At 42.4% G+C, this 12,635-nt stretch overlaps 1 protein-coding gene across 12 annotated transcripts in view; it reads left to right on the forward strand.

Moving 5' to 3' along the window:
* The window catches only part of PPP6R3 (protein phosphatase 6 regulatory subunit 3), a 57,614-nt gene that overhangs the window by 18,118 nt on the left and 26,861 nt on the right, over positions 1-12,635 (forward strand). For all 12 annotated transcript variants that reach the window (XM_081919232.1, XM_081919233.1, XM_081919226.1 and 9 more), the window contains 6 exons: positions 2,023-2,255; positions 5,398-5,584; positions 6,323-6,460; positions 8,782-8,847; positions 9,517-9,629; positions 10,998-11,111. In XM_081919232.1, the coding sequence (XP_081775358.1) occupies positions 2,023-2,255; positions 5,398-5,584; positions 6,323-6,460; positions 8,782-8,847; positions 9,517-9,629; positions 10,998-11,111 (851 nt within the window). The remainder of the gene's footprint in view (positions 1-2,022; positions 2,256-5,397; positions 5,585-6,322; positions 6,461-8,781; positions 8,848-9,516; positions 9,630-10,997; positions 11,112-12,635) is intronic.

Consider the following 12,635-nt stretch of genomic DNA (forward strand, 5'->3'; position numbering starts at 1 on the left):
TTGGGCCATTTCTACCTTTTTAATATTTACACATGATGTCATAGCATGGTATTCAATATTATACAATTATAAAAGTTATTTTTGCACAAACATTACTGCTTGTCAGATGAAATGACATCCCCCCTCCCTGAGCCAATTTTGGTGGGCACAGGGGGAGGTGGTGGGGGAAAAAGCCCACTTGCACAAGCAGAACTCCTTGTACAGAACTTTCACTGATGTGGTGCACTGGGTGAATCCTTCTGTTAGATTTAAATAACTAAATAAATTTTTGTTTTGTTTAGTTTATACCCCACCCTTCCTCCCAAATGAGGGCAGGGTGGCATGATGTATATCAGTAGACAATACTTCACAACCGAGAGTGTTGGAAACAGACATAAATCAGATTGTCCTCCTGATCCCCTTATACCCAATGAATATAACAAACCAAAATTGCTGGCTGTCTCCTCAATCCTTACCATATGCATTTGGAAGCAAGCATTGTTGGTTTCAGTGGAACTTGCCTCAGTGAAGTGCTTAGAGAGCTACGGCCTATTTTAAAGGCAAGTGCCTACAATTTTTAGCTCAACTTGGATCTTTCTCCACAATGGAAAAATGTGATTCTCTATACCTTCACCGCTAGCTATTTATGGAGAGCATCACACATGCATCTTTATGAGTGCTGACCTGTGCTGAATTCATGACAGTATTATGCTGGCTGTATATGCCACTCTGGTTCTCTTTGCTGTTGCCTTAAAATGAGAGAACCAAAGCTACCATTATAATGCAGTGCAACATGGTAGAATGAGCACGTATCATTTTCCATAGAAAGTGTTCTGCATGTTTTCTAGTAGGCAGTTGCTACTTAACTCTGGCAAATGGCAAATTATAAGGTTATAGATGTGTTTGAAAAACATTTGTGGGTTACTGGGCACTTTATCTAACTCTATTCCTGTTTTTCCTCCTTAATGTGATTTGCTAATGCAACTGATGTCTATTTGCTATAGCAGTGAGAATTATGTATAATAGTCCTATGCATGTATACCAACTTTGGTTTAATGTTGGTGGGCACAGTTGAAGTTTGAGGAGAATAAACCATTCTCAAAAAGGACTTTATGGTAACTAATTGGGGCTGGGTTTGTAACATTTTATTATGAAGTGGGAAAGGGTTCTGGCTCATGCCCTCATTTCTTTAATTTTTAATAACGTTTGTGCAGCATTGACTTGTTAAGGAATTAAGCTGAGTTTCTGAAATACATGTGCATCAACACATTTTTAAAAAAACAGCCTTGTCTTAATTTGCATCAGTGCAGTGCCAAGAAAAATCACTTAAGCCTTGAGTCAGTATGAGGCCAAAGGTATGTTTGTAGTGTTGATACTTTGCTTGTTGGCCTTTTTGTTAATTTCATGAGCTCTTGCCAGTCATGGGCTAGGTGAAGGAAAGCCAGATCTTTTGGTGCAAACTAATAAAGGGCTTAATTCTATTCTTGGCAATAGTATCCATAGAGATAAAAGATAATAGTACACATAGGCACCTTAGTGAGATAAACATGGATCCACAGTCGTGTGAGCTAAAATCCTCTCATTTTTCCTGATTTAACTCTCAACTAGCATTTTAACAATCTCTTGAATCAACTGCTTCTTGGAAACTGACTTAGAGTGCCATCAGTTTGCTGTTAGATAAAAAGACAAGAAGATACTGGAAAATTCTAAGCTGGGTTAACATTTTTCTTACTGTTGTTGCATTAACATGTCAAATCTTGTATGTCAAAATTTTACAATTCTTGAACTATCTAACAACTTTATTGAAATTTAAGACATTGGCTTATCATTCAAGGCACTTTGATAAAATACTTCTTCATCTTCCATGAAGTCCAATTTTTAACGCTGTTCATCTTTTCCCTGCTTTCTGTTTTTGCTTCTGCAGTTTTGTGTGCAAACTGAGAACAAGGGAAACAGGAGAACGGCTTCCCTAAGGACTGTTAGAGAGACCTGCTACTATCTGTCCCTTTAATTAAGGCTGTGTGTGCTTTTCCTTTTCTCTAGACCAGCATGTTTTGGAAATTTGATCTTCACTCATCATCCCACATAGACACACTTCTAGAGAGAGAAGATGTAACACTGAAGGAGCTGATGGATGAAGATGATGTTTTACAAGAGTGCAAAGCTCAAAACCGCAAACTTATAGAGTTTCTTTTGAAATCGGAATGTCTGGAAGATCTGGTATCATTCATTATAGAAGAGCCACCTCAAGACATGGATGAAAAAATCAGATACAAGTAGGAAATGAGTTTTGATCTAGGAGTTTGAAGTTGAGGGAAGACAAAAGCTCACTAGCAGAATAGCTGACTGTAGTTTCATAAGACTGTTGCACCTATAGTAAGGGTGGTAACATGTCCCCCTTTATGGTATGCTTTTTTAATAGACCTTTTTTAAAAAATTCATTGGGTTATATCTGTACTCTGTTCACAGGGAAACTACCTGCCGCAAGTGATCTCCCCACTGCTGTCTTGTGCTTCCAACCAAAAGTAACCCCCTAATAGTCTTAGCTAATTTAACACCCTCTAGGTATTTTGGACCACAACTCCAACCTCTGCCCACACAGCTGTGCTGTCTGGGGCTATGGAGCTATAGTCCAGAAGCTCTGGCAGACACTAGGGGGCCAAAGCTACTCTAAGGGCTGGGCACTTTCAGGAAAGGTTTTTGACTGTGTTGGGGAAACTCAAGTGGGAGAGGGGAGCGTCGAGGTTGCGGTGGAGACTTAAGTGGAGGCAGCTTGCATGAGCAAATCAGTGGATGCAAGAGACTAATGGAGGAAAGGAGTTAGAGGATTTATCGTGTGCTAACACTGGCGTTACGTACAGCCCATTGGTCTGGTGCCTGCATAAAGAAGGCTAACTCATATTCTGGATTAAATTATAATATCTGAGAAAACCCCTTCCCACACCAAATTCAGTCATTAATGTAATGAAAGGTGCATATGTGTGTTTTTGTGTATTAGTGTTTTAAGCGTTATACTGCACTTAATCAGACTGGATTTCTATCCAGAGCCAGCCCCATTGTTGTCAAATACAAAACCTGTCAAACTCGAATGGCTGGTAAAAGTTGTTTGTGCTCCTATCGCTAGTTAAAAGTTCATAGGTTGCAAAATAGCAGGAATTTCTCTCTTTTTACTTATGCGTACTTGTAGGTTATTAAAGCTTTTTAAAAATAAAAATAATATAAAAATTGCTTTCGGTAGTGGCTGGTGCCCATGTGCACTGGTGGGGCGAAGGACAGGTTAGCCAACAGCCAGGGGTGGAGCTGATTGGATGCGGAGGCAGCCAATTCTGGTTCTCTCCTCAGTTTTCTCTCTTGAAAAGGTACTAAGGACATCTAAACAACTTATTCATTGTTCCTGTCAGACCTCTAGACCAGTACTGTCTACTTTGTCTCACATTGTGGGAGGGGCATTATTGGTTTATTATTATTATGTATTCTCGTTTTGCATTTTTGTGTTGCGAATTGTCCTGTGATCTTAACAATGATCTAGCACAGGTATGACTAGCTGGTGGGCAGTAGGCTGGTTCCACCTCTCCTGTAAATTTTATCTGATCCTTAACTTGGAAGCCTGTCAATAGTTGTTGTTTTTTGCATGGTGCAGTGCCGTAGCTACAAGGGGGCTAGCCTGGGTTTTTTGCCCTGGGTGAAACCTCCAGAGGGGCACCACTAAGGCTCTCAGCCTGTGTGTGAGTATATGTGAATGTGTATGGGTGTGTGCACCAATGGGTCTGTGCTACCACATTTTCCACACATTATGTAAAGATTTTATTTCATTTGCTTAGGAGATGGTGAACCATGGAGGAATTATTCACTCCATTGCTAAGCAAAGTTGCCACCAACTGTGCAGCCAGAGAATGCTAAATGAATATATTTTAGTCAATATTCGTAGCCACAACACTTTCATTCCCTTCTCCATGGCACGCAAGCAAGCAAACACACACTTACTCACTCCACTTGAGATACATACCTTGGGGCAAAGTGAGGGATGATGTTGCATCTCTTTCACATCTTCCTCATTCTCCTCTCTTTGGTTGTGCACAATCAAGCACTATGATTAATAACTAAAGGCAAGGGTGCTGACTGTCCCCACACTCATTTAGGATCTCTCTCTTTCTCCGTTGTCTGCTCAATAAATACATTGAATAAAGCAGGGCTTCTGGCTCTGCATAATCTCTGCTTCTCCCCTGATCGTGTACTTTCCAAGAGCAAGCAGTTCTGGTGACTGAAGCTTGCAAGCAGCCCAATGTAAGATGCTGCAGCTGGATTGATTGGGAGCATTGATCTGGTTCACTCTGTTTTTATGCTATGTGTTCTGAAGAACTCCTTATTGACTACATTTCATGTTACCATTCAGAGAAACTAGCGTAAATACAGGTGTGTTGGGCCCCAGTGCTTTACCTTAAAGGTAAAGGTACCCCTGCCCGTACGGGCCAGTCTTGACAGACTCTGGGGTTGTGCGCCCATCTCACTTAAGAGGCCAGGGGCCAGCGCTGTCCGGAGACACTTCCGGGTCACGTGGCCAGCGTGACATCGCTGCTCTGGCGAGCCAGAGCCGCACACGGAAACGTCGTTTACCTTCCCGCTGGTAAGCGGTCCCTATTTATCTACTTGCACCCGGAGGTGCTTTCGAACTGCTAGGTTGGCAGGCGCTGGGACCGAGCAGCGGGAGCGCACCCCGCCGCAGGGATTCGAACCGCCGACCTTTCGATCGGCAAGTCCTAGGCGCTGAGGCTTTAACTCACAGTGCCACCTGCGTCCCTGTGCTTTACCTTACCAGCCCTAAAGACTCCTTCAAGGGAAGCAATGGAATAGCTTTAGAGCACCCCACTCCCCCCAAATTGGGATAAGACCTGGCAGCACACAGTGATTGTCAATTGAATGCATTCATGGGCAGGTGATTGGCCAACAGAGAACAAGTATCTCTGGAGACCGTTCTAATAGCAATCTTAATCACTGCTGCCACCAAGGCCCTGAGGAGTGATGGATTTACCACTGCATCCACAGTCCTTCCAGTCATCATGGCAACAGCATAAGGTAGAGTTGGCAGACAAATTGAGCTCAATTCATACAGTAGCTTCAGGCTGGTGTAGTGATCAGGCCTGGGTAAGGCCTTCTGCCAGGTGGCCCCAGCTGTCGGAGCAGCTTGGTGGTGGACCTAATAGATGATTATATATGCTTTGTTGATAGAGAGGGAGTAACCCCTGGATGTTTGCTGGCCTGCCTCCACAAACTAAGAAAATCTCTGATTTTCTTTGCACTTTGTGTATTCAAACTACATATAATGGTACTCTCAGCATTGCTAGATAAAGCACTTGTTATTGGTGTGTAAGGCTAATATATTATTACTAATGAAGTAAAATGTGTACTTCTCTCTTTCAGGTATCCAAACATATCTTGTGAGCTGCTTACTTCAGATGTTTCACAGATCAATGATAGACTGGGAGAAGAGGAATCATTATTAACAAAACTGTATAGTTTTCTTCTAAATGAGCCACCCCTAAATCCGTTATTGGCCAGTTTCTTCAGCAAGGTGCTAAGTATTCTTATTAGCAGAAAACCAGAACAGGTAATTACTTAATTGCTCCTTTGGAAACACTGTGCTTTCAACTGCCTAGCTTAAGTTACTTTCATTCCACTTGCTATCTTTAGCAACTGTAATAGATTTTATGGCAAATTAATGTTGGTGCCATATATAGATTTTACAAAAAGAATATAAGAATCTGTTGAGGCTCTTTAACCATCTGACCACCCATGGGCCATATACCACCCTTGGAAACTTCCTCTTTGGAATTCTGGGCCTCTTTTCCTCCGCCTCTTGCCCTCAGTTTTCATGTCTTCCTCTCCAAATTGCAGGAACTGGAAATCTCATCAGGATTGGAATGCTGGCATGGGAGGTTGTAGGGCTTCTGCATCTGTGATTGTATTATCTACAAAGACCCATTGAAACAAATGGAGATAGAAGAGTTAAACATTTTAACCTCTCATGACAGGATTCTCATCCAAATTGGTCCTCCAAGGCCTATTATTTGCATTTTGGGAAGGGGAACCTCTCACAGTGCACAGGTGGTTTTTCCTCAGTGCAAATTGCAATAGGGAGCTGTGCATGCATGGAAGAAAATGAAAGGCGTGTGTCCTGAACCATGTTGGCTCAGAAGGAATGTGGCCACTGGGGGTGGGGGAAGGCATCCCTTTCAAAGAGGGATAAGCCTTACTCTACTTAGTTTTTTTTCTGGCAATTTAGTTTTTACTGTTTTGTTGGCTTTATTATTTCACAACTTTGTGTTCTGTCTTTTATCTTTCACAGATCGTGGATTTCTTAAAGAAAAAGCAGGATTTTGTAGACCTCATTATAAAGCACATAGGAACCTCTGCTATTATGGACTTGTTGCTCAGGCTGCTAACATGCATAGAACCTCCACAGCCCAGGCAAGAAGTGTTAAATGTAAGTAATTTCTTTTGGAATGGGAATCATCTTTAAAAGTGAAGATTAGAGGCATTGTTTTTGAAACTGAAATTGTAAATGGCTAGTGAGGTACCCTTGGCATTCAATTTTTAAGTAGAGCAGGAAAAATCCTTCACTTGCAAAGGAAACTGTCTCCTGTGCTATCTATGAAATGTTTAATTTTTTATTTATTGACTTCCAACATTTTCATATTATTCTTCAGCCAAAAACGCTGAATAAATATCTAAATGATAAGAGAGTTCCTTCCCTGAGATTTACAATCTCAAAGACAAGACACAAAATGAAAAAGATATGGGAGGTGGTAGAGAGGTTCCTGTTTTGATCAGCTGGAATGGAAATGCTAGCTTTCACCAAGCACTTAAATGTTGTATTTGAACTGTAAACAAATTCAATTTCAGCTGCTTTTAGTTTCCCCATATTCCAGCTGTTTGTTACCTGGTTTAGATACATGACTATGATGCCATGAATGCATCTAGAAGCATGGAAAAGTACACAAGGGACTGTACTTCTAAAGCTGTTGTGGTTTCAGATTGTTAGTAGTGACAACTGAGCTTGCCATAGCTTACACATGAATGAAATCAGTGTTTTGCAGTAATTCTTGAAACACCTTGTCAACACATTCATTTAAAATATTAACAGCTAGCAATTAAGTGTATTCCAGTTGTAGCTCAAATAGCATCTTAAGCCATTTTGTGTTCTGTGTACAAGTCATTTTTTAGCTTGTTTGTAAATGTGAAGTAGAATGCTAGAGTGTGTTGACAAAAATATAAATGTAGTGTTGTCACCTTACAGCAGCAGTGCATAAAAATCAGAGAGCAGGTTTTACTACTTCAATCACAGGAAAAGCAACTTTATTTTAATTTTAATGCTGCGATTTTTCTTTAGAAGTACGGTCTCGCCTCCATGCACCCCATTTGATAATCTTTTTTACCACATGCAAGTCTCTGTACCAGTTTATTAACCTTTCTGCCTTTCTCTCCATCTTTTAATGCATGTTGTCTTCTGTATTCCTGCAGCTCTAGCCACACTCCATAAGCCTCTCTACTGTCTATATTATGCCTCTCCCATTGCAGATATCTATGTATCCCCCCCCCTTTGCTATTTGTCCCCCTTCCATCTGTTGAAACAGCACATAAAGTTTTAATGCTCCTAGCAATTCACATGCAGAATAATTATTATAAGCTGGTAGGCTGTATGTCATGGCTCAAAAAGCTGATGCCACCACCACCACACCTCTGAATCCATGGAGGAGGAACATAGCGATGCCGAAATTTTCCTATCTTTGTTCCACAAAGGTTGGAAGGGGCAGATAATGCATATTTGGAACCCCTTCAGAGAAGTGCGAATTGATTCATTGTCGGCCTTTAGGGTTTACACTGTGCAGACTTGCATAACACAAATGTTAATTTTATTTCTAATTCCATAATCAGAGAAAAGGTAAATGGGCCTCTCATAGTCTTTGAATTAGTAATTTTAGAAGCAGAGGATGATCTTAAAGGCCTGGTTTCAGAAATACATATTGAAAAATCTACAAGAATGCTGTTGGGGTTTAAGTAAACTTGGGAACATGAACTCCAGGAGGAACTGGACATGTAGCAATGAAATGCTATATGGCAGCATAAGCCACTTAAAATCAGTCTGCGCAAGCATAAGAGAAAATATAATATGCCAGTCACAGAAAGCTGGAGTGATGGTAAACAAAAGAGGTCTTATTTTTTAAATTTGGTGGATCTACCCAGTGACAACATATTTAATTAGCAGAAATGATTCACATTAAAGGGCAGAACATTTGCAAATGTCTCAAAATATTGTTCTTGTATACCTTGTGGGGAGAATGCTGGTATGTTGTTTAAAGATTTGGCGGTATATTGCAGTTGCCAAAAAACTTACCAGCTACAATTAGAGTAGAAACAGTACCGGATGCCTTCTCTGCAACATGACAGATAATTAATATATATACTAATCAGTGTACTAGTGTAGGACATCTCCCCCCACTCCCAAGAATAAATACAAAAAGATCTGGTATAATTGTTAGAGATCCTTTCTTTTTCCCTGGCACCCTTAAAGATTGCCCATTCTCTTGTTCTTGGTTTTTATAAAGAAGTATACTTTGCATGTGGTAATATTGCTTAAGGGTTCCTTCCTGCAAGTTTCTGAAGCCCTACTGGTGTTGTTATCTCTGGGAATGCACTTTTTAATGTATAATATGGCTTGTGGGTGGTACTATCTATTTGATCTGTGTGACTGATGAAAATGTGAAAGGAGACTTAATTTCCTCCCCTTCCCATATGTCTCTACAGTGGTTGAATGAAGAAAAAATAATTCAGCGGCTTGTGGAAATTGTGCATCCTTCTCAAGATGAAGATGTAAGGAATACATGTCGTGGTTCATATTCACGTAAATTTTGTAGGAAATTTTTGTCCTTGGCTGCTCTCCATTCCAAGCCCCACGGAGCCTGTCCCACTTCTCCCCATCACCCATATGATAAACCATCACTTGTACTGTGCCAAAAAGCCTGCTGTCTTGCACTGCTAAGCATTGTGGAGATGGCAATCTTGTCTGCAGCAGGATTGCTGGAGAGGATCCTGTTAAAAGTGTGTGAGAGAGGCAGTTGGGGGAGATGATTGTGTCTGTGTGAAAAGGGGAGTTGAATGTGTTTTGTTCAAGCTTAAGAGCAGTAAAAGGAGATACTGTCACCAGCCCCACCCACTGGCATCCAGCTCCTGCCCGCCCACCCACTGCCACATGTGCCCCCCAAGGGGCAAAAAGTCACTCTTCTCTGATTTAAAACTTTTCTGTTTATAGTTATGCCTTGCTTACAAAATCCACACACTTCAATTTGGTCACCTGCATTGTATACAGAATGAGAAGCGTATAAGGAGGAGCTGCTGGTCCTGTAGTTTAACACTCATAATTTGTGTTGCCTTCCGGGAATTGGGTGAATTTGCATTTAAGTCTTAACCTTTGGTTCTAAAACTATCAATGAATACTGTAGGGGGTTTTTTTTTATTCCATAAACTGTCCTTGTTGTTTAGAGACACTCAAACGCATCCCAGTCACTCTGTGAAATTATCCGCTTGAGTAGAGACCAGATGCTACAAGTACAAAACAGTTCAGAACCAGATCCACTGCTTGCAACACTAGAAAAGTAGGTTGACTTGATGTTGTCATTGCTGTCATAGATGTATGTATATATTCCATGGATATTGACATTTTTTGAAATGTTGAATGGTTTGCATGTGCCATGGAGAATGATGTAACTTGAATGCAAGTTCTGAAGTATGATAGTGCATTCTCTGTAAGAAACAAGACATAAAAATGCTTAGATCACGTTAACAAAGATAAAAGAGTTTAATGTGTATTTTTTTAAAAAATAAACAAACAGCAACTATCTTGAGATGCACTATACGCTGACCTAGTTCAGATGTTACGCTAAACCATGGTTTGGCATTACAGAGATAAGCAAGCATGAGTTTCAGTCTTCCCTGCTTGTTCCTTCCCTCTTGTGCATGCAAGTAGAGGAAATAGTAAAAGGCTCGGAGAGAGAAAGTACATGGTTTGCAAGGGTGATGGCATTGATACTAAGGAAACTTATTTATGTTTTTTATCTATATAAGCAGATGTAAAAGTAACTTAATGCCTTGAAATCTATGAATGGTAAAACTAGGATCTATACTCTTTAAAGGGGTCACAAATAAATTTTATGCACTATTTGTTTATGATTGCAGTACATAACTGGCGGTGGTGCAGTATATGGCCTGATACTATCCACAGAATGGGAACTGAGCAAGGGAGTTAACCTTTTGTCAAGAGTGTGGGTTGTAGGATTGCAGTCAAGAACTAAAGGGGAGGTGGCCAAGGGCAGAGTTTGTGTGCATAGTAGATAACAGCAATGTCCAGAAAAACTAAATGTTTCTATTGGTCAAGACTGCTCCCCCAGTTATGAAAGTATTTTAGTGCCATGTGATCATTTCCTGGTTTATGAACTTGCCATTACTGTTACAAGGATTAGAGTTGCTATTAAAATAATTCTGATTCTTTTATTAAAGAAAAACATGAGCAGCTCTGGACCAAAGAACAAACTGCAAGCCATATGTATACCTTTCCTGACAAATATGTATTTATTCATTTCACAATATATTTAGTGTCCTCTCCCCCCTGCAAAAGATCTAGGGGCGTGATACAGTTTTGAAGCAATGCTATATCCAATTAATTATGTATAGCAGGTTAAAATACAAATTTAGCCTAGAAGCAGTCTAATATTCCATAAACGCCTAGCAAAAAGACATGTCTTAATTGAGCACTGGAATATTTAAAAAATTGGTGCCTGGTTTATAATAGATGTGTCACTGTAGAAAAGGCACTACTATCATGTGCCACCACTGAATGTATTGCCTCTGGTGGTGGAACAATGAGAAGAACCGGGGCAGGTTGATAAAAGGAGAAGCATTCCTTCAGATGCCTACACCTACAAAAGGGAATGTTAAATTTCCAACAATGTTTTCTCTCTCTTTAGAAAAGAAATCATAGAACAGCTGCTATCAAATATATTCCATAAAGAGAAAAACGAATCAGCTATAGTCAGTGCAATTCAGATATTGCTGACCTTACTGGAAACGAGACGGCCAACGTAAGATTGTCTTTTAATGTTTCTACTGTCTAACAGTATTTTATCCAGCAGCAGTTGCGTTGTTTCTGCCCTGGTCAGATGACTGTGTGCAGTTGCATATACCGTATTTTTCGCCCTATAAGGCGCACTGGCCCATAGGACGCACCTCGGGTTTTTTTGGGGGTGGTGAATAAAAAAAAATTATCCCCCCCCAGCCGCGGGGCTGGGGCAGGGGAAGCCGGAGCTTCCCCAGCCCCCAGAACAGGCTGCCGCCCCAAGCCTTGCGCGCCCGGTGGGACCTCCCGCCGGGCGCGCAAGGCTTGCGGATAGCTTCTGAAGCGTGGAGAGCAAGAGGGGTCGGTGCGCACCGACCCCTCTCGCTCTCCACGCTTCAGTGAAAGCCTGCATTCGCCCCATAGGACGCACACACATTTCCCCATCATTTTTGGAGGGGGGAAAGTGCGTCCTATAGGGCGAAAAATACGGTATATAAAGGTTTCTGAATGAGCATTTTTCTGATCTCTACCTAGTTTTGTGGATTCTGGATAATAAGAAGGTGTTTAGCAAACACAGTTTAACTATACATGTAAAAGGCTGCCTTCTGTCCATTCTGGCACTGATCTCACTATAGGGAACAGTTGGAACAAGATGGTATCATTTGTGTAAATTAATGTCATTACAGTGGTGCCCCGCAAGACGAACGCCTCGCAAGAGGAAAAACCCGCTAGACGAAAGGGTTTTCCCTTTTGGAGGCGCTTCGCAAGACGAATTTCCCTATGGGCTTGCTTCGCAAGAAGAAAGCCCATAGGGAAATCTCTGGGGACCTCTTTTAAATGCTAGCGGTGGGGAGCAAAGCCTTCCCCCCCCCCCGGGCCTTCAGAAGAGGTCCAGGAAGGCCGGCGGGGGCCAAAAGGCTTTGCTCCCCACCGCCAGCATTTTAAAAGCAGTCCGGGATAGCAGGGAAGCGCTTCCCGCTATCCCGGATGGCTTTTGAAGGCAGGCGGGGGGAGCAAAGACTTTTGCCCCCCGCCCGCCTTCAGAAGAGGTCCAGGACCTCTTCTGAAGGCGAGCGGGGGGCAAAAGTCTTTGTCCCCCCTGCCTGCCTTCCCGGGGGCTTTTGAAGACAGGCGGGGGGAGCAAAGACTTTTGCCCCCCGCCCGCCTTCAGAAGAGGTCCAGGACCTCTTCTGAAGGCCGGCGGGGGGCAAAAGTCTTTGTCCCCTCTGCCTGCCTTCCCGGGGGTTTTTAAATCGCCCCGGGACTGTCCCGGGGCGATTTAAAAGCCCCCGGACCACTTTTGAAGGCAGGCGGGGGGGGAGCAAAGACTTTTGCCACCCGCCCGCCTTCAGAAGAGGTCCTGGACCTCTTCTGAAGGCTGGCGGGGGGCAAAAGTCTTTGCTCCCCCCTGCCTGCCTTCCCGGGAGAGCAGAGAAAGCGCTGCCGCCCGCCAGCATTTTAAGATCACCCCGGACAGCGGAGAAGTCCTCCGCTGTCCCGGGGCTTTTAAAATGCTGGGGGACGGCAGCGAAGCCTTCGCTGCCGCCCG

The sequence above is a fragment of the Podarcis melisellensis genome (assembly GCF_964234715.1).
Source record: "Podarcis melisellensis genome assembly, chromosome: 1".
In the NCBI taxonomy this organism is placed as follows: Eukaryota; Metazoa; Chordata; class Lepidosauria; order Squamata; family Lacertidae; genus Podarcis; species Podarcis melisellensis.